Source organism: Leuciscus leuciscus (genome assembly GCF_965113295.1).
Source record: "Leuciscus leuciscus genome assembly, chromosome: 12".
In the NCBI taxonomy this organism is placed as follows: domain Eukaryota; kingdom Metazoa; phylum Chordata; class Actinopteri; order Cypriniformes; family Leuciscidae; genus Leuciscus; species Leuciscus leuciscus.
The window spans coordinates 14216500-14242804 of NC_138736.1; the positions used below are offsets into that span (position 1 = coordinate 14216500).

General features: G+C 37.2%; 1 protein-coding gene across 1 annotated transcript in view; it reads left to right on the forward strand.

Annotated features, from left to right (window-relative positions):
- The first annotated feature begins 3306 nt into the window (after positions 1-3306).
- Positions 3307-26305, forward strand: part of pard6gb (par-6 family cell polarity regulator gamma b) — a 37609-nt gene continuing 14610 nt past the window's right edge. The window contains exons 1-2 of the mRNA XM_082186107.1: positions 3307-3592; positions 10416-10638. Coding sequence (XP_082042233.1) covers positions 3518-3592; positions 10416-10638 — 298 coding nt within the window. The 5' untranslated portion in view covers positions 3307-3517. The remainder of the gene's footprint in view (positions 3593-10415; positions 10639-26305) is intronic.

A 26305-nucleotide genomic window follows, 5' to 3' on the forward strand; every position in this document is an offset into this window, starting at 1 on the left:
TCGCAATGAAACAAAAGCCAAAACTCTTTCTGAAAGTCTGGAGCCCTTTCCTAGTACTTTAAGGAGTCAACAACGACTTAATTATTATTATTTTTTTATTTTTTTGTGTGTGTATTTGTATGCATACAATTATATTTATCTTTTTAGTTTCATAATCTGACTTAATGTATGTTACATTACGAGTGTACATGTATCTGTTATTTATACTAGGCTATATAACATGTTATTGTTACTCTCTGTCAGACCCAAGATGAACCTAATAAAAAAAATAATAAAAAAATAAAAATAAAATATCTTCTGTGTTTGAAAGAAACTCATACAGGTTTGGAAAAATGTGAGGGTGAGTAAATGATGCAATTTTGGGGGGCAAACTATCCCTTCAAAAGGTTTCTAGTAGCTGCTATACCCTGGCCTCCATTTGTATTTGTTTATCACTGTTAACACCATGCCATAAACCTTAGTTACACTATATGAGCTAAAAATTCACAACACTCATAAAAAAACAAAGAACATAGGCCTACATTTCTTTACAACGATGAAAACAGTTTAGTAGCTTGAACTGTTCTGAATATATGGACCAAATGAAACAGGCTTATTCATAAGAGAGGCACTGACATAATATACTAACAGAACATAACTGAAACTGTATGATCCTTGAATAGTTGCCTTAATGTAAACATCTAACTTGCCTGAGGGAACAGGGACAACTTGGCTATACCAGAACCACGTCACATCTGAGCTAAAACAGACGCATTGCATCAGTGATTTAGCCGGGTGAAGGAGGAAATCTCCCACAAAAACACAACAAAGATAAGGATGAAGTATAAATAGTATAACGCTAATGTGTGTACTTAGGGGGTATGCAGTCCCTCCAGAAAAACGCGGAGTTTTTTAGTGATTGTTGCGGGCAAAAATCCTTGATTATGCGGCAAGATTTCTTAAAAAATGCGATGGAATATGCGGGATATTTATGCAATTTTATGCGATGAAATTGCGGGAACTTGCAAAAATTGCGGGAACTTGCGAAAATTGCGGGAACTTGCGAAAACTGCAGTTTGATGAAAAAGAGAAAAAAAAAGTGATTGCCCAACACCAATTACATTAATAGTGTAATAAATGTCTTCATTTTAGTTTGAATGGGAAAGACGAGGTGTAGGCTATTCACCCTGCTTAGGGGGATGCGATCAAAGCCTGGAGTGGAGCAAAAGCATGTTCCTCTCTCCACTCTAAGCGTTCTTTTATCACTCCGCTCATGATCCACTCCGGGTTTTCCAGTCCCGCTCACGGAAAAACTGCTCCATGTTCACTCATTTTTAAGAAAGTTACAGAAAACAACTTCTACAAACAATTTTAATTTGCCAACATTTGATAATAATAAATAAAAGTGCATGACGTGCAAATCAGATAACAATCAAGTGCAATAAACATGTTTTGTCAGGGCATCACTCCCGAACCAGCATCAACACTCCATTTTCAACATCTGCTTAACTTACTCCTTCACACCACAGACACGTCTTTTTGCCTTCTGTGTCTGACGTGATTTAACTTCTCCCCAGTTGTTCCATGAAAACATGCAAAGCACGGCCTGCGGTGTAAGATACGACCGGATTTTTGTGAAATAGGCCTATCGCGGGGTTTGCAGCTTTTCAATGATGTCGCGTAATTACGTCACTTCATAACGTTCCCATGGCAACAGGGGAAATGGCTGCGCTTGTGTGAAGTAAACCCAACATTTGTCAACTTTCTGCTGACTTTTTGCAACGAAAATGCGGGGATTATGAAATCACGAAGCCCGCATATTTTGCACGCGGAAATCTGCAATTTATGCGGCAAAAGTGCGGCGTATTTAAAAAAATGCGCCCCCCGCATAAATATGCGGACTTTGGCTGATTATGCATGGAATCATGCGATCGCATAATCGCGTTTTTCTGGAGGGACTGGGTATGACTCTGAACCAATTTCATTCAGTGCACTTCAACTGCACGGTTTAACGCAAGGCACACTCTTTTTATTGTGTAGCAGTGACATCTAGCGGTCAATGTGAGAACCACCAGTAAGGCCACCGCCAGTTGACGTCTGATCGATCGCACATACACTGTAAATAACAAACAAACAAACAAACAAACAAACAAACAAACAAACAAACAAACAAACAAACAAACAAAGTAACCTTACATATTAGATAACTTGTAGAATATATTTTTAAGAATATGTGTAGGCTAACCAAACAGTTGACGGACCCCATTGACTTATGAAAAAAAATACAATGGAAGTCGATGTTTGGTTATACAGACATAAAAATATATTCTTTTGTGTTCAACAGAAGACATTCTCGTACAGGTTTGGAACAACTTGAGGGTGAGTAAACGATTACAGAAATTTCATTTTTGAAACTATCATTTTAATTGACCATAAGAGACCATTTCATTTAACTAAACATGCAAATCAAAATATCTAGGCCCTACTAAATATGTTTATGGTAACGTTAGGCTAGTAATCAAAGTGTAATATTTTGAGTAAGCTAGTGTAACTTACTCCTATAGTCACATAATGTTTTAGGTAGTTTTGAGACAAGCATAAACATATTTTGTTTTTTTATTGGCCAGTGGAATGTTTGCCGGAGAAGTTACTAAAAAAAACATTCTTGGCCAGAGCAGCTGTCGGTAATCGGCGCCTGAGAGCCGCTTCCCTGCAATGCTGCACATCCAGACAATCTGTAGGCCTATGTCCGTAATATTAACATCGCCTTCTAAAAAGAGTGCGCTTATAGTCCCTTTACTGTATGTAATGTTGTAATCCACATTCATATGTGATGTGTTAGTGAGGAGATATAACAAATTCTACTATGGCTAAGGAATCGCTCATTAATAATAACGTCGAGCTAAAGTTGCTTGGTAACCTTCCTGGAGCGTCTAGTCACGTGAAGCTATTAATATTCATAAGCCAGCCTTCGTCGGAAAGAACCGCCCTGTTTTCTGAGGAGAAAATTCATTTCTTAGAATGAAGTTGTTATTTTGAACAATGAAGAGCAATTTCCGTTTTAGGATTTCTAATTCCAAAAAGGAAAAACAAGCTTAAAGTTTTAGTGTTTAACCGAACATTCACTTTGCCAGCTAATTTCCGCCCACTTACCAACGTTCGCTTTTAAGCCAATCGTTACTCCTACCGGACCAGCGTCACGTTATGCATTTAATATTCATAAGCGAAGCCTTCACCATAGTAGGACTGGTAAACTCGTCGGATTCGTTGAGAGAGGGAGCGATGATGTCATATGTGAAAACTTAACCCACTCCCCCTAGTGAGAGGCGCTGATTTGCCTTTCACATAATTTTCTGCAGAAGTTTTGTGAAGTGACCGAGACACCGCGCGACCTCAAGTTAAGAAAAAAACAGTAACACAGCCTCCGAGGACTAACTTTTCCGCATCTGGAACGTGGATATTGGACGTTCAATAACGGGACAGGCTTATAAATCGAGCCCATCATCCTGGACGGGCTGAAAAGTTTCAAGCGAGCGAAATGAACCGGAGCTTTAGTAATAAGTCGCAATCTTTGCGTAGCTTGAACATGAACGCCGTGGAAGTGAAAAGCAAGGTGAGTTGTATGAAATGCATGCTGGAAAACTATTTTACGAGAATAGTTTCGTTGCATAGTTACACGATGTTGTATATTTTTAGATGGGAAAACTAGGGATGGCTAACTTTGGTTAGCCCATGTCAGATCATATTTTACCAAATGAAGTAGTGTGGTCTTTGTATAGTAGGCTACTCATTTACTTACGTCAATTTAAAATAACGTTTCCCTCTGCTTTTGAGAATTGCGTTTTGTTTCATCAGCATTTTTCTGCTTAACTTTTAGTCGTCTCCTGTAAAATGAGTTGCAACACAACCGTTTTGGCGCTTGAACTGTCACATTAATGTGTAGTGTTTATGATTTTCATGACTTTAGATCTCCAAAATGATATAAAACCTTCACATTTTCAAGCACAAATACAGTTTCAGTCTTTCTGTAGTCTGGTTGCAGCATGTGGCTTTCAGATGGGAGCTTTCTGCTCTTTTGCATTCAAGCTGCTCTCTGAAGTTTTGTGTGTTTTGTAATCTTCACATCAGGACAGGTTAAATGCTGTCCTCATTTCCAGCTGTCCGAAAATAGTATTCTAACAACACAAGGACACAAGGACACATTTACACATTTGACAAGAACAAACTCGAGGGCTGATTCATTGGGATGGGCTCTTTTATTTGTGTCAGTTGGACAAAGTTAAACTTTTTAGTTTCTTCTCCTCACTTACAGCACATACTTAAACCACCGTTAACATTGATACTTTAATAATCTCATTAGGGAAATGGGATTAAAGGGATAGTTCATCATCATTTACTCACTCTCATGTTGTTCCAAACCTGTATGAGTTTTTTTATTTGGTTGAACACAAAAGAAGATATTTTGAAGAATGTTGGTAACCAGTTAGTTGATTGCATTCATTGATTTCCATAGTAGGAAATACATATTATGAAACTCAATGGGTGCCGTCAACTGTCTCGTTACAACATTCTTCAAAATATCTTCTTTTATGTTCAACTGAATAGAATAAAGAAACACATACAGATTTGGAACAACATGAGGGTGAGTAAATAATGACAGAATTTTTATTTTTTGGGTGAACTAGGCTATTCATTTAAGATGTCTGTCTCTGTCTGTCTGTCTGTCTGTCTGTGTTTTTCTGTCTATCATTCTATTGTAATAGTTCCCTTGAAGAATAGCATGCTTTTCATTTATATCATGATGATAGATATATCATCACTCAAAGTGGAGCCATAAAGACCTTTCATATACAGTAATTGTTCAATTTGCCTGGGGAAATATCTGACAAAGCTTCAACCAAGCCTTCACAGAAATAATTCTATATATGTCACCGCTCGTACTAATGGTGGTGTGGACTATACATCTGTTGCAGCCAAGCTGATGGAGACAGTATCTATCAAGGCGCTGTCATTGAGACCCATTGGAACTAGATGATTCATTACATGTCTCTGCTTTCACTTTTGATATGTCTGTCACTTTATTCACTCTATATTAAAAAAATAAATGAGAGTGGCTGAAAAAACTCAGTTGTCTGTTGAACTAGACTTTGGCTAGACAAACTTTTATTATGTGGTTATGGATGTGATGGGTCCTAATTGTTGGAATGTGTGGGCGACATGCCCAGATCCAGACTCCGTTGCCATTGTCTGATTATTATTCACGTCTATTATTCAGTCGTGCTCTAATTCATTACAGGGGCTGAAAATCCCTGCTACTGTTGTCAATGAAAGGAGCCACTGTTTGGGGTCTGTAAAGACAAGAGGGCCCCATTACATTTCTCTTTTCTTGGAAGATACCTATCAATGTTGAAATGGTGTCTGTGGATCAACCTGCTTTCCCACTGAAACCTGGAAGAACCAATACTCGTCCCCCAAACAAAAGTATCAATGGATGGATTTGTGAAACTTAAACCTGCGAGGCAAGAATGTTTATGGAATTGTTATCAAAGATCTTCCTGCCATGATGTTTGGAACACTGTTTATCAACTACATCTTTATCAACATCACAAAGTGATGCAACGTTGTGATGTCACTGATCTCTCTGTATCACACGTAGTGCTCTTGATGTCATCCCCCAGTTCCGGTACATCACAATCAAGGAAGGGTTGTTCAGAAAGGAACTCTGATATAGTGATAAGAGTGTGTGAGGGGGTTTCTGAAGTGAACCATGAGTCAATGTTCTTTTGTGAGGAGCTGTTTTTTTTTCCCTCCCACCACTTTATATCTAACGTGTCTGGGGCTTTGTACATCTTCCAGAAACACTCCTCCAACTGCTCTTTCAATTCTGTTTTCCACTGACCAAGCTGGATCTCAATTGGAAATGTACTCTTTGGAACGCTATACTGACATTTGATAAGATTGGGTTTTGGGTACTGTTGAGTGTCACACAAGTATTTAACACAAAGAGCTGTGTATCTGGCTGTAGTGCTGTGTTTTGACTTGCCTGAACCTGTCAGAGTTTGAGGACTGATAAAGTGTTTTCACTGTTCTCATATTACTCAGGATTTCGATGTTGGAAATTGGGTAGGCTATGTAATGCTCTGTGTAGGCCTACTGTATATACTCAATTACCTGAGGTCATGTTATTGTTTTTAGGCTTGAGTTTGCACATGGATAACAACAAAATTAAGACGGATTCAGATTTACACTGTGTCCTAACCAGATGCGATAAGATTCCAGTGATAAGCAATTTGTACACTAGACGTGAGACGTGACAAAGGTACATGACGTGTCAAAATCAATCACATAACACAAAATTGTGAAGAGCACGTGGCTCATTTGCAACGAAATTAATAAGTAGCCTATATAATCAAATAACAAAAAATTAAACCATTTGAACATTATCAAAAAAGTCATGCTCTAGGATATTTTAACTTAAGGAAATCATTCCAATACCAGAATTCCCTGCTGTTTGTTATCATTCTTGCAGCTGGTTAGAACAAAAACTAATTTAATCATGTGCCGCAGTATGGTGAAAAACTGAATCACAATTTATGTTACAATTTATTATATTTAAGCCAGGGGAAATATCAAGAAACATTTTTATGATACCAAAATATGTTTGGTTTGGTATTAATCAAATTTCATCTTGATGCCACAGCAAAAACAAATATGTTATTAAATGAAGGCCTGGTTTCACAGACAGGGTTTAGATTAAGCCAGGATTAGACCTTAGTTCAATTAGGACATATTTAAATAGCTAGCTTTTATCAATGTGCCTTAGAAAAAAACATTACTGGTATGCATCTTGAGACAAAATAATTTTAAGATATGTCAGTGCAAGTTGCTTTCAGTTAAAACCTCTCAAACATTAATTTTAGTCTGGGACTAGACTTAAGTCTGGGGATAAATTCATTTTTTTACCTTTACCTTTAATTCATTATTTCTCAATCAAATAAATATTATGCAGCATTTGCAAGTTTTTCATGTTATTAGTCAAGTAAACAGTAAGAAACAAAGAAATAATGTTGTCCTTGGCCTACAACCCTGCCATAGCTCCCAATAACAGTAAGAAGTGGCCAAGCCATTAGTGTTAGCAAAATAAAACATTGTCCGAATGTTTCTGTCTCCCAGTGGGGTTATCTATGTTTAAATAACCTAACCTGATAATTTTACTCTGACTTTAACAATTTTAGCACCGTATTCAATAAGGCTAAATTACAACTGTTTGCTAAAGAAACCGTGACTAACATTATCAGTGACTCTCAGGGAAAGAACAACAACAAAAGTATGTCACCATTTAATGACATTTTAAAACAATTCGTTCTTCACATTAGAAACAGAAAGACTGGAATGAAACACACTTTATGTATTTAGTCTGTGCAGCAGCAGCTCTGATGTCTTGCTGATAAATGGGTTAAATTCTCACACTTACTGTAGGCGGTGGGATGGATGTTTTTGTAATTCCTATGTTTCTGCAATTGGGCACATTGTCACATGCAGTCAACTTGATCACACACACCTGCCACCCCAGAGACCCTCTGAGTGTATTTCTGCTGCTTCACATTTATATTTCATGTGCTAATGACAGGCTGCCACTGGTTAATGTAGGACTCTGGTTCTAGGGGCATAATTACATAGAGCAGCACAGTCCACGAGTGAATGCTGGGATTCTGCAGACTCAACCGCTGCTGTGAAAGACAAAGTGAGGCCTGTGTTTTTCAGGCTGGATGGGACGACCCACGCATTGAATCAAGACTCGCATCTGCGTGACAGTCACGTGATTCGAGACATAAACTCAGCTTGACCCCTTTAGTGAAGGGGACAGACAATTGTCTCTTCCGAATATGTAGGCGAAGATATACTTAACGGCCATGGCCTGATGTTCAGAGCTAGTAACCAAAGATTTGTAGGGTTGAACCAGTGATGCTTGAACATATTTGATCTTGGTCATCATGGCACTTCAAACCAGGCGACTTTAAATGCAGCCATTATGTGATGGTGTTGTTTAAAGGTTTGTGTGGAGATAAAGAGATCTGTTAGACCACATCCCAATCAGTGCTATTTTAGTATTATTTATATACTGTTATATTTAATATTAATATTTTAGATTTTTAGTTTTTATTTTAATATTTTTTTATTGTAAATCTGTGTTTTTGTTTTATGTAGTTTTTATTAGTTTTTGTTTAAAAAAATATAAATATAAATTTTATTAAAATTAGTAATGCTATTAAATAGTAATTTTAATTTCAGTTTTAGTTTTTAGAAAATTGTAATACTTCAGCTTAAATTATTAAAAGCAACATTTCTAATTTTCATTTAATTTAAGATTTTCCATCTAATAGCCTACTGTTTGTTTTATTTCAGCTTTATTTCAATAAAAAAAAAAAAATTGTAATAGTTTTAGTTAATAATAACAACAGTGATCCCAATTTGCATACTATCAGTCCTGTAGAGTAGGATTATTACTTTCCAAATCATAGTACATTAATTGTTTGTTAATGGCATAGCAAAACACTTAAAAAGCAGTGCAGAGGAAAAGTAATGACGTCTCTTGTCATTGTTTGCACGGCTCTGAGTGTGTTCTGAGAAGATTGGTTGGGTTTGTTCACCTGTGCAGGGGTGACATCCGCTAGTGTGTGTTGTTGTGGAAGTTCGCGCTGCTTACTCATCATCCAGCATTGTGCTTCACTCTATTGTGTCTCTGTCCCTGTTTGACTCCATTTCCTCATTACAAACAGCAGAGCTGCAAAGACAGCCGAGCAGACTGTTAGAGGCCTGGCCAAAACACTCTTTATCTCTCAGTATCAGTGTTTTGTGATTTCTGACATGTCTGAAGGCTAAATAGATTAATTCAAAGGCCAGTAAAGTAACAGAAAAAAGTCTAAAGTTTTAGTTAGGTGGTGTCGAAACAGACATAAGATGACATGTATTGGGTCTACCTTTAGTTTGAAACTGGATAAAATGAGGTTGGTGTGATTTAACCTTGAGAATTCCAACTGTGGTTCTCACGGTGCTGGAGAATGTGAAAATTGTAAACTTTTATTTTAAATCTTTGTTTGGCTGGAAGGTGGGCTGCTTTCATTGAAACACACACACACACACACACACACACACACACACACACACACACACACACACACACACACACACACACACACACACACACACACACACACACACACACACACACACACACACACACACACACACACACACACACACACACACACACACACACACACACACACACACACACACACACACACACACACACACACACACACACACACACATACAGACAGACAGACAGTTACTCGCACACAGAGATCAGATCACACTGCACACTTACAGAAATATTCAGGACTCAGGAGCATTTGTTGTCAACACTGCCCTTTGACTTATATTAATAAAATAGCTTTGCTACTGAAAAGATGCCTTCTATATTTCAGCAACGAGGTGGAAGCATCTCTTTTTTTTTAAAGGAATTCAGCCTACAGCTTCACTATTAGTAGAGAGACAATTTACACACACACAATCTGTTTCTCACTCTTGATTCATTCAAATACATAAATGCAATATTACTGCAATGCTTTGTCTCTGTGTCTGATTTAAAGTGGGAAGAAAGCTAAATCTAATGACCTTTAACTTGTCAATTCTGGCAAATGATACCGATATGAATCCAATACCGATACTCCATATAAGCAGAGTACGCATTCTGCGTAGGGCACCATTTACCAAGGGGGACGTAAGCAGAGCAGATTGCATAACATTTTGGAATCGGATCGTACAAATTAATACGAATTGGCAACCAATTCGCCGAAGCATAAAATATGAGAGTGCGTTCGGTCGATCGATACAGACTTTTTTCACGTTTATATGCAGGCTACAAATGCACACTTTAGAGAATCTAACAGCAGGATTTGCAAAAGTTTGTGAGGCGCATGTTCTAAAATAATTATAAGATATTAAAAGACTTTTGAATGATATAAATGCATATTTGCCGAATGCCGAGTGAGAAAGTATTATAGCCTTTTTTTTTTCTACTTTTTATTACTACTAATACAAATGCAAATGCTTTAATACTTTTTCATATATCGTTTACGTTCTTCTTTACTGTTATGTTGAAAGACTGTACACTAATGAAGAACAGCACTGTCAAAATAAAAATCCTAGTGCTGTCAAAATAAATGTCTGCTTCTAACATGTATCGGCTTATCAATAAGTATGTAACTTATTGATTATTTGAAAATGCCAAACATTGGCCAGTGTATCGGCCGGCCAGTAATCCGTATCACCTAATCACAAACGACTGGAAAGATCCGTCAAACGCCCTATAAATATCAATGTAGTGATGTTTTTGTGACAGCATGCTGACTTCTGCGTTTCTTTTGCAGTATGGAGCAGAGTTCCGCAGGTTTTCAGTGGATCGACTAAAACCCGGCAAATTTGAGGAATTCTACAAACTCATCATGACAATCCACCGGATTGCAAACATGGAGGTGATGATCGGATACGCCGATGTTCACGGAGACCTCCTCCCCATCAATAACGATGAGAACTTCTGCAAGGCCGTGTCCACCGCACACCCCCTGCTGCGACTCTTTATCCAGAGACAAGGTACGAGCTCTCTCACTTCCCACCCACATCCCTTTATTCAAGGTGGATTTTCCTGCTTCATTTGAAGCATTGTCTGGTGACTCGTCTTGCCTGAAGATCTGGTTGACTAATCAGTCTTAAGGAAGCCTTGCAAACTTGTATTGGTTTCAAGTTCTTCTGACCCCAATTGGGAATTGGTCAGTTAGGGGTTAAAAATCCTGCAGAATGTAGAGTATGAATTAAGTAAATACTTTCAGAGTGATTCATCCCACAATTTCTGTGGTCCTGTGGTCAGGCGAAAATACTGGGTAATGTACTAGGTTCATGTAATCTGTGATTGTATGCTGTGTTTTGAAGCACACAGAGACACGGTCCCAAACGTGGCCCCATGTGCAGTTATTATGTTGTCACCAGCACACATGTGTGTGTGATAGAACCGCTGTGGTCTGGAGATAACTTTCTACAGGAAAGGCTGCTGGTTTTGATGGCAGGGAAGAGAGTGACAGTTCTTTCCTGTGGAGAGACTCCGACTCTCCCAATGCACCCTTAAAGACAAATCAGCATCCTGCAGCTGAACTGTTACAATGTGTGTTAGATACTTTGGCCAGTCCTCTTAACATCAGAGAATTTATGTCCTATTGTAGTCACTGCTTTCCAAAATGGTTGGTACTAGTGATAGGGCCGATATATTTGGACATTTTGAGATTATTGGTATTGCCTTTTGTCAATTGCAAAATCTGTCCAAACTTGTGAAATATGCATGGTGTTTTAAACTCAACATTATTTGCCATTTGCAACCCCATAATTTGACACATTTCCGAGTGAAACCGGATATTCAACAAGAAAAAATGTAGGACATGACTTTATCAACTGGGCATTGATTGATTGGTGAAAAGTGGGTGGTTCATATTAAAATAGAGCTATACTTGTTTTGTTAAAACAATTTTGCTATGTGCTAACATTAGTTGAGTGATGTCATTCACTAAAAAAGTTGTTGCTGGACTTGTTTTAAGTCGCTATCACAAAATGTAGGCTAGATATTGATTGTCAGGGATATATACATTACCTTTCAAAAGTTTGGGGTCAGTAAGTTTTATTTATTCATTTATTTATTCATAGTTGAATACTTCTATTCAGCAAGGATGTATTAAATTGAAAGTGAAAATAAATGTTTTTCTTAAAAAAAAAAAAGTTGTCACAAAAATATTAAGCAGTACAACTGGTTTCAGCATTGACAATAATGATAGATGTTTCTTGAGCACAAAATCAGCATATTAGAATATTTTTTCTGAAGATCATGTGACACTGACGACTGGAGTGGTGGCTACTGAAAATTCAGCTTTGCATTACAATAATGAATTACGTTTTAAGTTATACTTAACTAGAAAACCAGTATTGTAAAATTGTAATAATATTCATAAAATAAACTAAAATTCTAATAATATTCATAAAATAAATGCAGGCTTGATTATAGACTTCTTTCAGAAACATTACATAATCTTACTGACCCTAAACTTTGATATAGTAGTGTGTTTGTGTGTAGTAGCCTATGTATGCAGGTTTTTTTTTTTTTTTTAACTGGGCTTTGCTGTTCATTTGAGGGTTCAGATCGCTCTGTTCTCAAAGAAACTGCAGCCTATAGAAATCAGGTCACAGTCTACTGGTATGGCGGGCATTTCACACAGACAAAAGAGCCACGTGAAAAGGGACAAAAAAGAGAGAGAGAGGCACCTCAGCAGGCTGGGCTGTGCTCATCTTTCCACATCCACAGATAGGACGCTTCTCTTACCGTGCTTTAAAGGTATGAACGCTGCTCTGCAAGTATCTGCATACTTCCCATCTCAGCAGTTACACAACCGTAGTCCAGTAATGCCTTGAAGGAAGACACAATGCATACTCACACTCCAAAAACAAGCTGTTTTTACTTGTCTTTGACATATTTTGCTAAAGCATGCATTCTGGTTCCTCACACTTAGTGTGTTGATTTATTTATAGTGATCAGATTTACAATTTTCACCTGGCAGCAAAAAGAAAACAAACACAACAAAAGTAGAAAAATGTCACAGACTTGCATTGAAGTTTCTATGTTGTATTTTATTATTATTATTAACTGCAGAATTCTGTTTTTGACACCTTATACAAAATTAGATCTCTGCATAAATGGTGGTTAAAAGCATAGGAGGATTTACATTTAGCTTTTCTAGCTTTGGTAATCTAAAATGTGGTCAAACCGTTCATGCATGCTAAGTTTTACTCCTCTTGACGGCTTGGCTTCCAGTCGTGGATTACGTAAGTCGTGTTTTCTTGCGCCAGCACAAGCTTTTAAGTGGTCAGCAGGATTTGTACTATTATGCTAATTAGTTTCTTTGCTCGTAGCTGTGAGTGCCATTCAGCTCTCATAGTGACCATTGTGAATGCTGAACAATGAGGTGCTTTCTCACGATTTGGCTTTCTCTTAACCTGAGCGTGAGTAAGCCCGTAACAGGCAACGCTCGCTGGGCGGTACCGGAGAGTCCAAGCATTCCCGTCAATCATGAGTTCCTGACATAGACATGACTGTGTATGAGTCAGTGTGAATTAGAGATCATTCCAAAAGCAGAGATACTCATCTTCAGGAGCCAGAAAAGCCACATTGGTTTGGACCACAGATGGATAGGACTGCAGTTTATACATGTAAGCGCTTTCCATAAATTTTTTTATAAAATCAAGGACATTTAGAGTCTGGTTTATTCTTGACGCATTCCACAGCAGTGCTTGTGCCCCCAAAATATATTGGAAATCTGACCTCCACATCCACTTTTCGAATGTTTGTTGGCATCATTTATAAAAATGAAATACGCACTGCTTAATTTTCATGCAGCATTTGGGGGCTAATTATAATAAATATATACATAGACATTAGGGATGAGGATTCAGTTTGATAGTTCACCCAAAAAAATGTAATTCTGTCATTTACTCACCCTCATGTCGTTCCAAACCTATAAGACTTGCGTTAATCTTCAGAACACAAATGAAGATATTGTTGATGACTTGGGTTAAACCACTCGATTCATGTCTTTATGAACTTTTTGAAGCATCAAAGTGTTTGTGTAATGGACTTTCAGTGGAGGGACAGAAACCTCTCAGTTTTCATGAAAAATATCATAATTTGTGTTTCCGTTATGAAAGTCTTATGGGTTTTGGAACGACTTGAGGGTAAATGACAGAATTTTCATTTTTGGGTGAACTAACCCATTATTGATTCTGCTTCCAGTTTCTTTAGACACTTCTGGTTATTTAATGCTTCCGTTAATGATCCTTTTAGTACTTTTGGGGGAAAATATTTTTTGGGGAAAAGAAATTCATTGCCAGATGATGAGAATTTCATTAACACGTTTAAATCAGTTATTTCAAAAGGTATTAAAATTGTTTTAGACATAACAAACACATTCCAATAATTGATTTTGATAAATACTAAACAAAAATGGTAGTAACGTTTATTAACTTTCTTAAGATACTACTGACAGAATAAAATGTTTCTTTAATTACATTTTGTCATATAAACAACAGGTTTTAGTCTCACAAACCTTCAGAACAACACAATACTGTTAGGTTTAAGCTGTATAATCAGCGAACTGTTTCATTTCACAAAAAATGGTCATTAAGAGTAGGAATGCACGAAAAAAAAAAAAAAATTCTAGCCGATACGATGTTAAAAAGCAACTAGTGACCGCTACCGATATTTGTCACTTGCTCACTTATTTGAACTTTTGTCATTAAAATAGATTTCTGTTTTAATAAATTTTTTCAGTTATCAAATTCAAAAACACATGCATTAAGGTATACTAGCTAGTTTATTGCTGCATCATCTAATCATTTTTACTGAACATGGATTAAATCCATTTAACATTCAACAGGCCTATTTGGAATCAAACTTCACTGATTGTGCAAGGCATGTTGCAGTGTAAAACATTTAAAAATTTAACCGTTCTTAACTATTTTCTCTCATATCGCAAAATAAAGCTTGATGGGCCACTTGAAGTTCCTACAAGGTTCTACTGCAGCAACAATCTTAACACACATGGACAAAACAGTTTCTTTAAATGCCCCCTGGTGCCAACAAAGCTCTAAAAACTCACAAAACTTTATATTTTTCTTTTCTTTTTCTTCCTTTCTTTTTCTGCTCCCTTTAACTCCCTCAGAGAGGTCACCAGTGGAGACTTCCTTTATTTAAATGCACTATAAAGATGAGAAAAAAAAAAGAGAAAAAAAATAGCTCAGGCAGTCTGGGTTAATTTCCTCTTCTTGAGTTCAGCCAGACATGGACTTGATCTCATGTTGCAGACACTGACTCAGGGCTTTCTAATGCCCAGACCCAGAAGCAGATCTCACCCCTGCAGAGACAGACACTGGGGACTTCCACACCAGAGCATTGTGGGAAAGACCCACCTGATGTGCACCTGTCCTGGCCTGTGGTTGGCCAGATGCACAGAAACGCCCCCTAGATCTCTGGGTAATGACTAATCTAGGGTCAGAGGAAATGAATGTAACGGATTCTTGCACATATTCAACGATGGGGAGGAACTAACTAAAAGTAGCAATACTACTTATTTAACTAAATTTTTCAGTTGTGTGACAGTAGTTTGGCTGTTGAAAATGACTTAAGATTTCCAGTAACAAATAGCTTTTTTTTTCATCACATTATATTGTGTACACAGCCGTCCAATCAATCAAGCTGATCATATGCTGATCAAAGGATCATGTAACGCTGAAGACTGTTGTAGTGGATGCAGTGGATTTAACATAAAACAATCTTACTGAGCCCAAACTTTTGAACAGTATTGTGGTTATGACGCCGTACAATTAATGAGTGTAAAAATAAGTTAATTGTTTGTTTCTTAGTTACTTGAAGTGCATCTAACTACTTTTTTTTTCTCTCTATCTCTTTTCTCTCTGCGGAAGTATATAAGATTAGAGGATTGTTTTGAATTTGCATGTATAGTAATTACAGAAGGGAAATGAACAAAATTCATAGGTCTGGGAACATGACCCAGAAGTTTTGTTTTCCTTATGTAATCCGCTCCATCATGTCTTTGTTTGTGACAATAATAAACTGAAGAAAAATCTGCTGTCCTGTTTTGAATCTTCAGACTGTTCATCTTTGTCATGCAGCATCTGTTGCCTAAAAATGAACATTTGAATCATAAGTGTTGTTTTCTCCCTTACTGTGAAAGTTAGGAAAGAGGATAAAAACACAGACTGTGTTGTTTTTTTTTTTTAAGCCCAAATTAGAAATGAAGTTGATTGAGAACACATGTCCTGTCGGAAGTGTTCATAGCGTGTTAGAGGGGAGGCTACAACTTTATGGTCGATGTAAAATAAGGTTATGTATCATAATTTACTCTGTTGTTCGTTACTTGTCATTTGGTAGTATATGTTATATTTGTGGCCTTTGTTTCTGCTGGTCAATCATAACCATAACTGACCAATTATGTAAAAAGATCTTGTTAAAAGAATGTTAAAGGTTAAACAAGTTAAGTTTTGTGTCATGCTGTTGAATACTACTGACAGTAATTTTAACTTCAGTCCCTGAGTTTGTAAAAACAAACAAAATGTATGTTGTTGAACTGTCTAAATCTGTTCTGGGCGGATGAGCTTCTGGTTGTGGGTCACAGACGTTATTCCTGTGGGTGGATGTTTCTATGTAAACAACTTCTTTCTGGTATTTTTGTGTATGTTATTATTAATGCTCAAATGTCACTCCATGTCTTTACATCACTCATATATTGTATTAAAACCATTGTAATTTGATACTACTTGTCAGTTTGCTAACGGTTTATTTAAAACTTGCTGCTGTATCAAATTGTCCATTCAAATTGATATGAAAATCATTCAATTCACAGCACTGTAATTCTGCGAATTGGAGCATTAGAAAGTGCGGTGTCTTCGAACTCACTAGTGATCAAGCATAAAGGATTTTTTTGTCAGGATAGTAGGAAATCATTTAATTTTGTTCCCAAATTCCATGTTTTTTGCATGTAACAGTTTTACTATTGAAATTAAATGATGGATGCAAATTTGTGATAGGCTATTCCTTAAAATAGTTATTGTTTTACTATTATTATTATTATTACTTTGAGAAGTGGATTCTAAACAATAGTAATATATTTCTGTCAAAATGTCATGAAATGCTTGTGAAGTAACTCAGTGAAGTTCATGTGTTCGTGTTCTCATATGGTGAGACTGCAGATGCTGAAAACCTCACACATGTCATGCATGCTTGAGTATGAGTAGTAGACAAAACTGCACCATTTATTCACACAGAGACATGCAGACTTTGTATTTAATTAAAAGTCTAGTCAAATACTAGTTCATATCACCATTTGATCTTGATTTATTCATCCAAATTTTGCGACATTTTGTATTATACAGTAAATTCAATATTTATGGCTTGTTTCTCATTGTGGGAACCATACTGTGAGTGATGGATGTAAAAGTTGTATAAGTCTGTATGAATGAGGTTATTCAAGTTAACAGTGACCTACTGTAGATACATCAAGGCTGAGACTAAATACAGGACACACAGAACATCAACAAACATGAAGGTTTCCTATCTGTGGCTTGTTTGATGCTGTTTTTGGAGAGACAGGCTATACTAAACTGATAAACCCCTCTTTCAGACAAAAGATAAAAAAGTTTAGATTTATGTAAATGTAGATGGTGTTGTAGGAAATGTGGACAGAGGTCTTTTAAACAAGGTTTGTGTCCCACATATGTGTTTTTGACTGTGTTTCACTAATGCCAACACTGTCATTTGAACAAACTGACCTCGGGTTAGAAACCACTTAACTTCTACATTTGGCTTCTAAATTTGGCTACTTTTTCCTGTTTTTTTTTCTTCTACACAAAACACCAATTGTAAATCTGTTATTCGCAATATCTAGACTAGCCTATAGTTTGACATTTGCATTTCTGTTAATAGGATTAAGTCCCTTACTGAATCTAAAACAATGAGCTATTGTGTCATTCTTTCATGCTTAAAAAATGAACGGCATTTTGACAGCATGGCATTCGGCCGTGCTTGTTAAAGGGGGTAAACGTCTTTCTTTGCATGCACTTGTAAATGTGCCTTTTAATCTAAACTGGAATGATCTTCAAAGTCTGCCTGTTAAAACTGCAGGAAATTGCTTTTCAAGGCATTCTCTGGCATTGCTAGTTTTGTGCACTTTTAATAGCTAATTTTAGAAGAGTAGCACTCTTAGTTTCTTCCAAAGTGGAAGACAGGAGTGGGGAAAGTCTGAAACAGTCCATGAGGGATGTCTTAGACCATGACGTGAATAGTACATAGGTGTCATGGAATCAAACTGTGAGAAGATGGAGAAAGCTCAGTTTCTTTTGAAAATGATTCATGGACCATCTTTATGATTGGTCTTCATTTTGATAGTCATGGACTGTTTATGATTGGTCTTCATTTTTTCATGGACTGTTTATGATTGGTCTTCATTTTGATGACCTGATATTGATTCTTAAAATGATTCTTCTGTTAATGTGTGAACAAAACTTCACTAAACAATACTTGTAGCACGACTACCATCCAACAATTGCATAAAGTTTTGAGTTTTGTTACTTTTGATATGTTGCTTTCAAAATCTGTAAACTTTATTATGAAATTCATGCAATAAATGCTGTTTTGGCGCTCTTTAATGTAGTGAGCGGCACCGCGGAGCGCACATGAACCAATCATCTCTTCCTCTTTACTACTAGTTATAGCATGAAATAAACATCAATTAACAACAGAAGGTATATTTAAAGATACATTAGTCTACATTCTACAACGTTTAGATTTTTTTTTCATAGTAATAAAAATAATTAGAGAACAGACACTACAATTAAAAACCGAACGCGTCTGCTCAATGCAGCGTGAGCTGAACGACAGTCGCAGCACAGATCAGCAGCAGGAGTCAGATTTCATTTATCACGAGAGTGAGAAGCTGACTGACAAGACGATGGCGGAAGATTTGGTTTCAAAGTGCCAATATTTGTCAATATTTGGGATTTAAGCCCATTGCTAAAAGGGGAATCTGCAAAGGATTAGTTGTGTTTTCTAGTTGTTTTTTTCATTAAGGATAATAATGAAGCCACCATTCAAGCAATGTCCACCCCCAAATTGGTGCTATTTTGTGCATTCATAACGGTGCGTGTCCACTGGTGCAGAGCTAGCTTTTTCAGTCAATTCCTATGGAAGCTCAACTTTCATTGGAATTAATTGAAAATGCTCGCTCTGCTCCACACTGTTATGAATGCATAACTCAGAGCTCTGTAAGTTGTTTACGTTCATTATTATTGTAATGTTATGTGCTTTGAGACATGAGGTAATTTAACGCAGTCTCTCATGATGCTTTGCAGACTCTTCATGTGTTTTGAAGGAGGCGTGGCTTTGTAAAGTATTCTGAAGGGAGGGTGGGATCTCGTGCTTTCAAAGCTAGCTTGATATTGCTAGCCTCTCTGAAATTGCCTACCCTACCTTTAAGTGAGCGTTAGTTGATGGCAAAGGTATTCTTAATGTAAAAATAGGGGAAATTAGCATGAACAAATAATATCTAATTTTGGCAGAGAACCAATATGTGTCTTCTGATAAATTAATAAATAGAATAGAATAGAATTAAAATTAAATAAATAAATAAATGACATCCATCTGATTAAGGAGTTTTATTTGGTTTCACAAATCTGTAACAAAAGGCAACATATTTGTAGCTGTTCAGAATTTCACTATAATGTGTTTAAATCCTCCATGACATTATTTTTCATACAGTTTAAACTGTTCCTTCATCCTCCCTCTTCTAAGTGTGCTTGTTATATTTGGAGGAGAACGACAGGCGTCCCAAACTAATTTCGGTAGCATTTTGATTTTCATTGTTTTGCACGCGCGTCTCGAATCTCCACCACAAAGTGTTAGTTTTAATGTCTTTTGTACAATGCTTGTGCCCTAAAATGAGTTGGTCCTCCTGATATTTCATAAGTGAATCACTTAAATAGCGGTGCTTTTTACAGCACAAATCCTTCTAGAAGGTTCTGTCGTGTTTTCTTCTGTTTCCCCGTCTGTCTGCAGCGGCAGCCAACCACAGGGAACCGTTTGCACATCTGGCTGGTCGAGGCAGCAGAGCCCAGGGGCTTCTGGGAAATCTGTAATGGGAGAATGCCTGGCCTTCCACACATACAGCTTACCCACAGCTGTTTGTTCTCACCATGTGCCGCCGCCACGAGCAGGCCTGAAAAATCACTGAACTCGGAATTCAGGAGCAGAAATTAATCTCCCCTCGTTGTGAGATTATTACATCCATGATTGTTTTGATATGGTGTTTATATGCGCCAAAAAGCTGTGTTCCTTTCTGTGCTGTGACTCTTATGTAAGGACAGCAGTGGATTATGCAATTCACGTGCTGCTGGCGAGCAAAGTCGCGTTTGGTCGAGTCCCGGGACAGAGGATCGGTCCTGCTGAGATTATTTTTGGCACTCATGGAGCTAGAATGTGTTGCCTCTTTCATATGGGGGAAAATAAATAATAAAATGACACTAAAGGTTGAGTTCTTCATATTCTGGCTGAGTTTAAAGCGTTAGTCACAGTAGCACGGCTTCACTCCTTTTGTTAGCGGTTACTCTGGATAACGTGCTGCTTTTGTCTGCACAGTGGACACGAGCCTGAGGCGGTGCCATTAACAGCAACGATTCTCGGAAACATCATAAACGTTATTCATAGATTGCCTTTATTTATTTGTTTTTTTTAGGGGAGATGGCAGCTGTCAGGCCATATTTGATACAGCAGTGTCTCTGTCTGTCTTTCCAGTACAAGTGCTGACCTCTACAAAACAGTGGGGCATAGCAATCATTTTAAAGGGTTAGTTCACCCAAAAATTAAAAGTAGCCCATGATTTACTCACCTTGAAGCCATCCTTGGTGTATATGACATTGTTCTTTCAGAAGAATACAATCGGAGTTATATAAAAAAATGTCCTGGCTCTTCCAAGCTTTATAATGGGAGCCAATGGGTATATTTTTTTGGAAGTCCATCAAGCGCATCCATCCATGATAAAAGTGCTCAAAACGGCTCTGGGGGGTTAATAAAGGTATCATGAAGTGAAGCGATGCATTTGTGTAAGAAAAATATCCATATTTAAAACTTTATCGACTAAAATAAATAGCTTCCGGCAGACGGCCGTATGCAAGTCGACTTATGCCAAAAGAGTAACACTTGACGATGTAAGTGTATGATGTAGGAGTAGCGTAAGCTCTGACAAACAGAGCTTTGTTCAAACAAACTCGCGGTTCAAACAAACAGGGCTGGGCAACCGCGTTCGTCATTATGTTGTGCGTCAAGTTCAAGTGTTATTCTTTTGGCGTAAGTCGACTTGCATACGGCCGTCTGCCGGAAGCTATTTATTTTAGTCGATAAAGTTTTAAATATGGATATTTTTCTTACACAAATGCATCGCTTCACTTCATGATACCTTTATTAACCCCCCAGAGCCGTTTTGAGCACTTTTATCATGGATGGATGCGCTTGATGGACTTCCAAAAAAATATACCCATCCGTCTGCCGGAAGCTATTTATTTTAGTCGATAAAGTTTTAAATATGGATATTTTTCTTACACAAACGCAGTCAATTTTGCCTCATGTTTGATTAAAAAAAAAAATATATTTATAAAAATATACATTTTATCTATTTATGCATATCATTTTATTTGAATTTCAATTAAAGTGTGTGATTTTTGTCACCACTATTAGCACCACACACAATAACAAAAACAATGTGATTTTACAATGGAAGTAATATAATGTTAGTAAATGGGGCAAATTCTTGGAGGATTTAAAAACAGAAATGTGACGGCCGTTAAGCTACTAATTGATAGTGGGCATGCCCTATGGTGCGATGATGTAAAACCATTCACTGATGTCTTGCTCTAGAGGCAGATGTGAAGTCACGGATCCCACAATATCTAAACAAGCTGTTTTTTGGTGCTTGATTAATTAAATGCTCTGCAGGAGGACGTTTGGTTTTGAAGCTATGAAACTTTCAGGATGTTTTAATGATACAAAAATGTCTTGTATGTCAAATGGAAAATTTAAAACCTGTGTATTTTTTTTCTTTTTTTCACACTAAAATCATGATATTGAACACTGATATTGTTCCCCTCTTGTGGCTATACCTTTGAAATCGTGAATATTTTCATATTTACAAATTGACAATTTCATTTCCATCTTTAAAAGTGCCTTACTATAGCAATGTAAGTCCTGAGCCCAGATGGACCACTCATACTTGGTCAATCAAAAATGACAACAAGCAATCTTCAATCTGCATCTCCAGACTATTTTATAACATCAGGCATGAGGACTTTCCTCTGTACTAAGAAATGGACAAACCTTTCTACAATTGTTCATCCAGTGTACAGTTATTGGCATAGGCGGAGGGTGAACCAACTCTAAGATAAGGCTAGAAGCGATTGCTCCTTAAAAACACATTAAAATAGAATGTCATGAAATGGCACTCTGCTAAAGCATAACAATACCATAATATGTTTGCATATATTGAGGAAACATGCTAAGTTCACATACTTGTTTCTCTGAAAAACACTTCTACAGCCAGTTATTTTACTTTGAAATGTGCGTTTCCAGGCTGGAATGTTTATTATTGTTTTGGTCTGTGATACTGCACGTTGCAATTTTCATTGTGCATTGCGCTCGTCCCTTTTGCGTGTGCTCAAACTGGCAACCTCTGTAAGCACCGTCCAGTCAGAGGAGCAGGTTGCGGGAGAAACGACGATCTTCGATATTTTGAATTCGACTGCAGTGCCTGTTTCGACCACTGGTTGTCATTCTTACATACTGCACCTTTAAATGTGCAGGTGCATTTTTGGCCCAAGCCCCCTTTAATGTTTGACCCGTTGCTAGGCCTTCCCCAGCATTACACACACTCCACCTATGGTTATTGGGCTGTAACCTGACTGATTCTAGTCTCATTTTGTGGTGTTTACAGTTGCTCTGTGTTCTTCTGCCAAGTGTAGCCTACACTGAAGCCACTGGATGACTGCTGTAAAATGTAGTTGATGTTGTGTGGTCCAGCGTGTGTGGCACATTTAAAGGATGCTGTTAAAGAAAGAAAGAGGGCAGACGCTGTGTGAGCTCTTTGTGTCACACAGGTGGATTTTAATGGAAACTCTGACACACATTTTCCTGGTGGAATTTCTGAACAGTGACTAGCATAGCTGACATTTCGTATTCACCTTTTTGTTGTTTGTTCTTTCGGTTTCCATTTTAAAGAATAGATTATATTCTTTCCCTTTGAATTTTTTTTAAAAGTCCCTTTGTTTTAGTAGGCTTTTTTTTTTCTTTTTTTCTTTTTTTTTCTTCAGCGTTCTGTAAACCATCCAAAATCAAAATAGTTCTAAACAGGTTTTAATTCCTGAATTCTTCCGTCTTGCGGCCTATAATGTCTCTGTTTTACCACAAACCTCCCTTCTTACTAAGAAAACTTTTCCAGCCTTAAAGGAATATTTCTGGTTCAAAACAGTTTAAGCTCAGTCGACACATTTGTGGCATAATGTTGATTATCACAAGAAATAATTGACTTGTTCCTCATTTTCATTAAAAAAAGAAAAAATCAAGATTATTCCGAGGCACTTATAATTGATGTAAATGGGGTACATTTTTTAAGTATTGAAAAGCAAGGTTTTAATGTTGTAAAGCACTTCAATTATTTTTTCTGTTAAATTAAAACTTGTGTATTTTATCTGTAAAGTTGTTCTCAACATTTTTGGGTTGTTTTAGGCATTATGTTATGTTTTCCACAGTAAAAATAGCACAAACATTTTTTTTTTTTTTTTTAAATGCAAGCTTCCTGTTGTTTGTGGAGTGGCAGGTTTAATTAATCGGAGAAGTCTGGCATACATCACCAAAGATACATCTTAAAGGTATAGCGGAGGATCTTTCCAAATTTTAGATAAGACCCGCCCTCTCCACTTTTTGAAAAGTTTGATTGATTCACTAGAATGATTGACAATTAGGAGGACCAATAGTTTAGACTACCCACCAGGAAGTAAAACATCCTCTGCTATACCTTTAAATTTTCACAGGAAAAAAGGTTCAAAGGTTTCACAAGGTCAAAAAACAAAAACAAACAAAAAAATTTATTGTATACATGGTTGAATCTTTCACAATAAAAACTAAACTAAACTAAACTAAAACATGCATTTACAAAGTAGATAGGATGAATATCAATTTCATCTCGAGTTTTAAACAATTGTTTTTGGCCAGTTCTTGATTCTTCAGGTCAAGGGAGTTATTGCTTTAAGAAGTAATGCTTTTGAATCACCAGCCTTGCCTGTAACTGTTCACAATAAGAAACCATTTTTGGGTAGTTCAGCCTACTGAGAAGAACTTACGCTGGCTTCTAAGTGACCTTTCAGCTCACATTGTTCTTCTCCAATAGGGTGTTGTCGAGTGATGCCAAATCGTAGTGAATTCACACAGTCATAAAATACAATCCCCACTCACCAAATCAGAAAGTGACTCTGAAAGAATGAAACTTTTGTGTTGTCCGGTATCTAGGTTCTCTGCCTGTTGTTGCAGAGAGGAAGGAAGTGGCGTTCACCAGGATTCTGGAGGCTATAGTTGTTTATCGCCTGGAGCAGAGGTTTGTGGCTTCTGGATTCGGCCCAGTGCCGTGCGGTTGGACTGAGATTTGAGGCCTCAGCCCTGTTCAGGGTGTGTGCACCCGGAGAGGTGCATTCTGGGTGACGGTGGTTTAGCCACTCTTCTGAAATTTAACTCGAGGCGCCTGGCTGAGCAAGAGTAGCTGGTTTTTGCAAAGCTTATTCCTGTTCCTTGCTAATTAAGGCAGCTCTCTGGGACGAGACCAGACATGTAGAGCACATGAGCTGTTTATCCTACCACAGCGCTGCTCTTCAAGGGATCTACTCGCTTTGATTCAGAGTTTTAAAGGCATGTGTGTGCTTGTTTATCTGAGATTACGCTACACTATTTGAAAAGCAAATGGGTCAGTTTTGAATCATGCAGATGGAAAAAAGTACCTGACGTTACTCTTAAACTGACTGCGTAATCGGATCCGTCTAACAGCTGTCTGTATAAAGCGACATTTAGACGCATGACTAAAATGTTATTTAATTACTGCCTCAAAGACTGCCTTTGTGCCCTTTAAAAAAAAAAACAATTCTTATCAAGTGAACAACTCCTGTATCATTAGTGTATTTCCTCCCACATTCAAAAACTTCTTCAACCTGATTCTTAAAATTCTCATTTGCAGACAAGCTGTCTAGACCATTTCAGACTATTTTTGGTAACAAGACGTGGATGTGTCTTTCGCATATTCTTTCTGACACAGTTTTCTTTTCCGTTCTCTTTTGCAAAGGTTTTCTCATCTCTCAGTCAAGACAGAAGTCTGAAATCTGCACCTGATATAATACTGTGTATAATACTGTGTTCTAGAGCAGTTAATTTTTACACTTTGTTTTCTTTTTGTCCTTACAAAAAGGATACTTTAACTTTTCTATTTGCATAATTTTGTGCAGATATAAGAAAAAAGTCAGAATTGCAAGATAAGCCACTATTATCTTTTAAATAGTTTTATTCCGTGGCAGAAACAAGCAATTATTTAAAACTAATTCTTTCTAGGTTTTTCTTAAGTTTTAGTGCATTGTAATTATCTTGCAATGTTCTTTTTTCCTCATCATATTTTTATAAACGACGCGTTTTAATTTTAAATCCTTTAATTATCATAACGAGACACTTTTTTTATTTTTTTTATCTTAATTGTTGACAAAAAAAAAAACATCATAAATGAATAATTTTGGCTGTACATTTATATTAGTACCTGTCTGGCTCATTTCCTTTGCTTCTCAGACTGCTGTCTATTGACAGTGGTTAAGAGTCTTCTTTGTAATTAAGTCCTCCAAAATTAGCTCAGTGGTAGAGTTGAAGGGGGATCACACCTACAGCTTTAATAGCCTCAGGATATCGCTGGCTTTGAGATTTTTTTTATTATTATTTTTTTTTTATTATTATTATTTTATTATTAGAGAGAAATGGAGATTGCAGTGAAAATAATTGAAGATCTTAACTAAAAAGATTCTAGGTTTGTTGCCCCACCAGGACAATCCATTCCAATGTGTCATTACCACTGTGCCCTTTGCAGCGTTCTTAAACACAGGTAGGTGATTGTCCTGGTAACAATTTAGTGTCTGCTAAATGACTACTTACTAAGTCAAATCAGAAGGTCACAGTAAACAACCTGTGACTAGGGAACAGTACACATCCTACTGGAATTCCTTATGGAAAAACAAAGACAGCGACCCGATAAGGTGGTCCTGGAAAACCTGTATTCCCTCTATTCCAGTGGATGAGTAACAGCTAGTGACCAGTCACTCAACAGTGAAAGAGTAAAGGCCTCGATTAACTTCAGGTGAAGTCAAAGAACGAACTGGTGTGACGTCATTTTGAACAAAATTAGGCCCAAACAAAGTTGTCTTGCAGTTTATTTCTGGAGTTTATTTCTGCCGCCTTTGACATTGAAATCTTCTCTGATTCATTTCTTCTGTTCAGTCCGTCGAGGTCAGACTCGTGAGTGAAGCATGAACACACTGGAAAGCTGCTTTAAATGAAGAAATGAAGTGACACTCGCACTGTTTTTTCATGTTA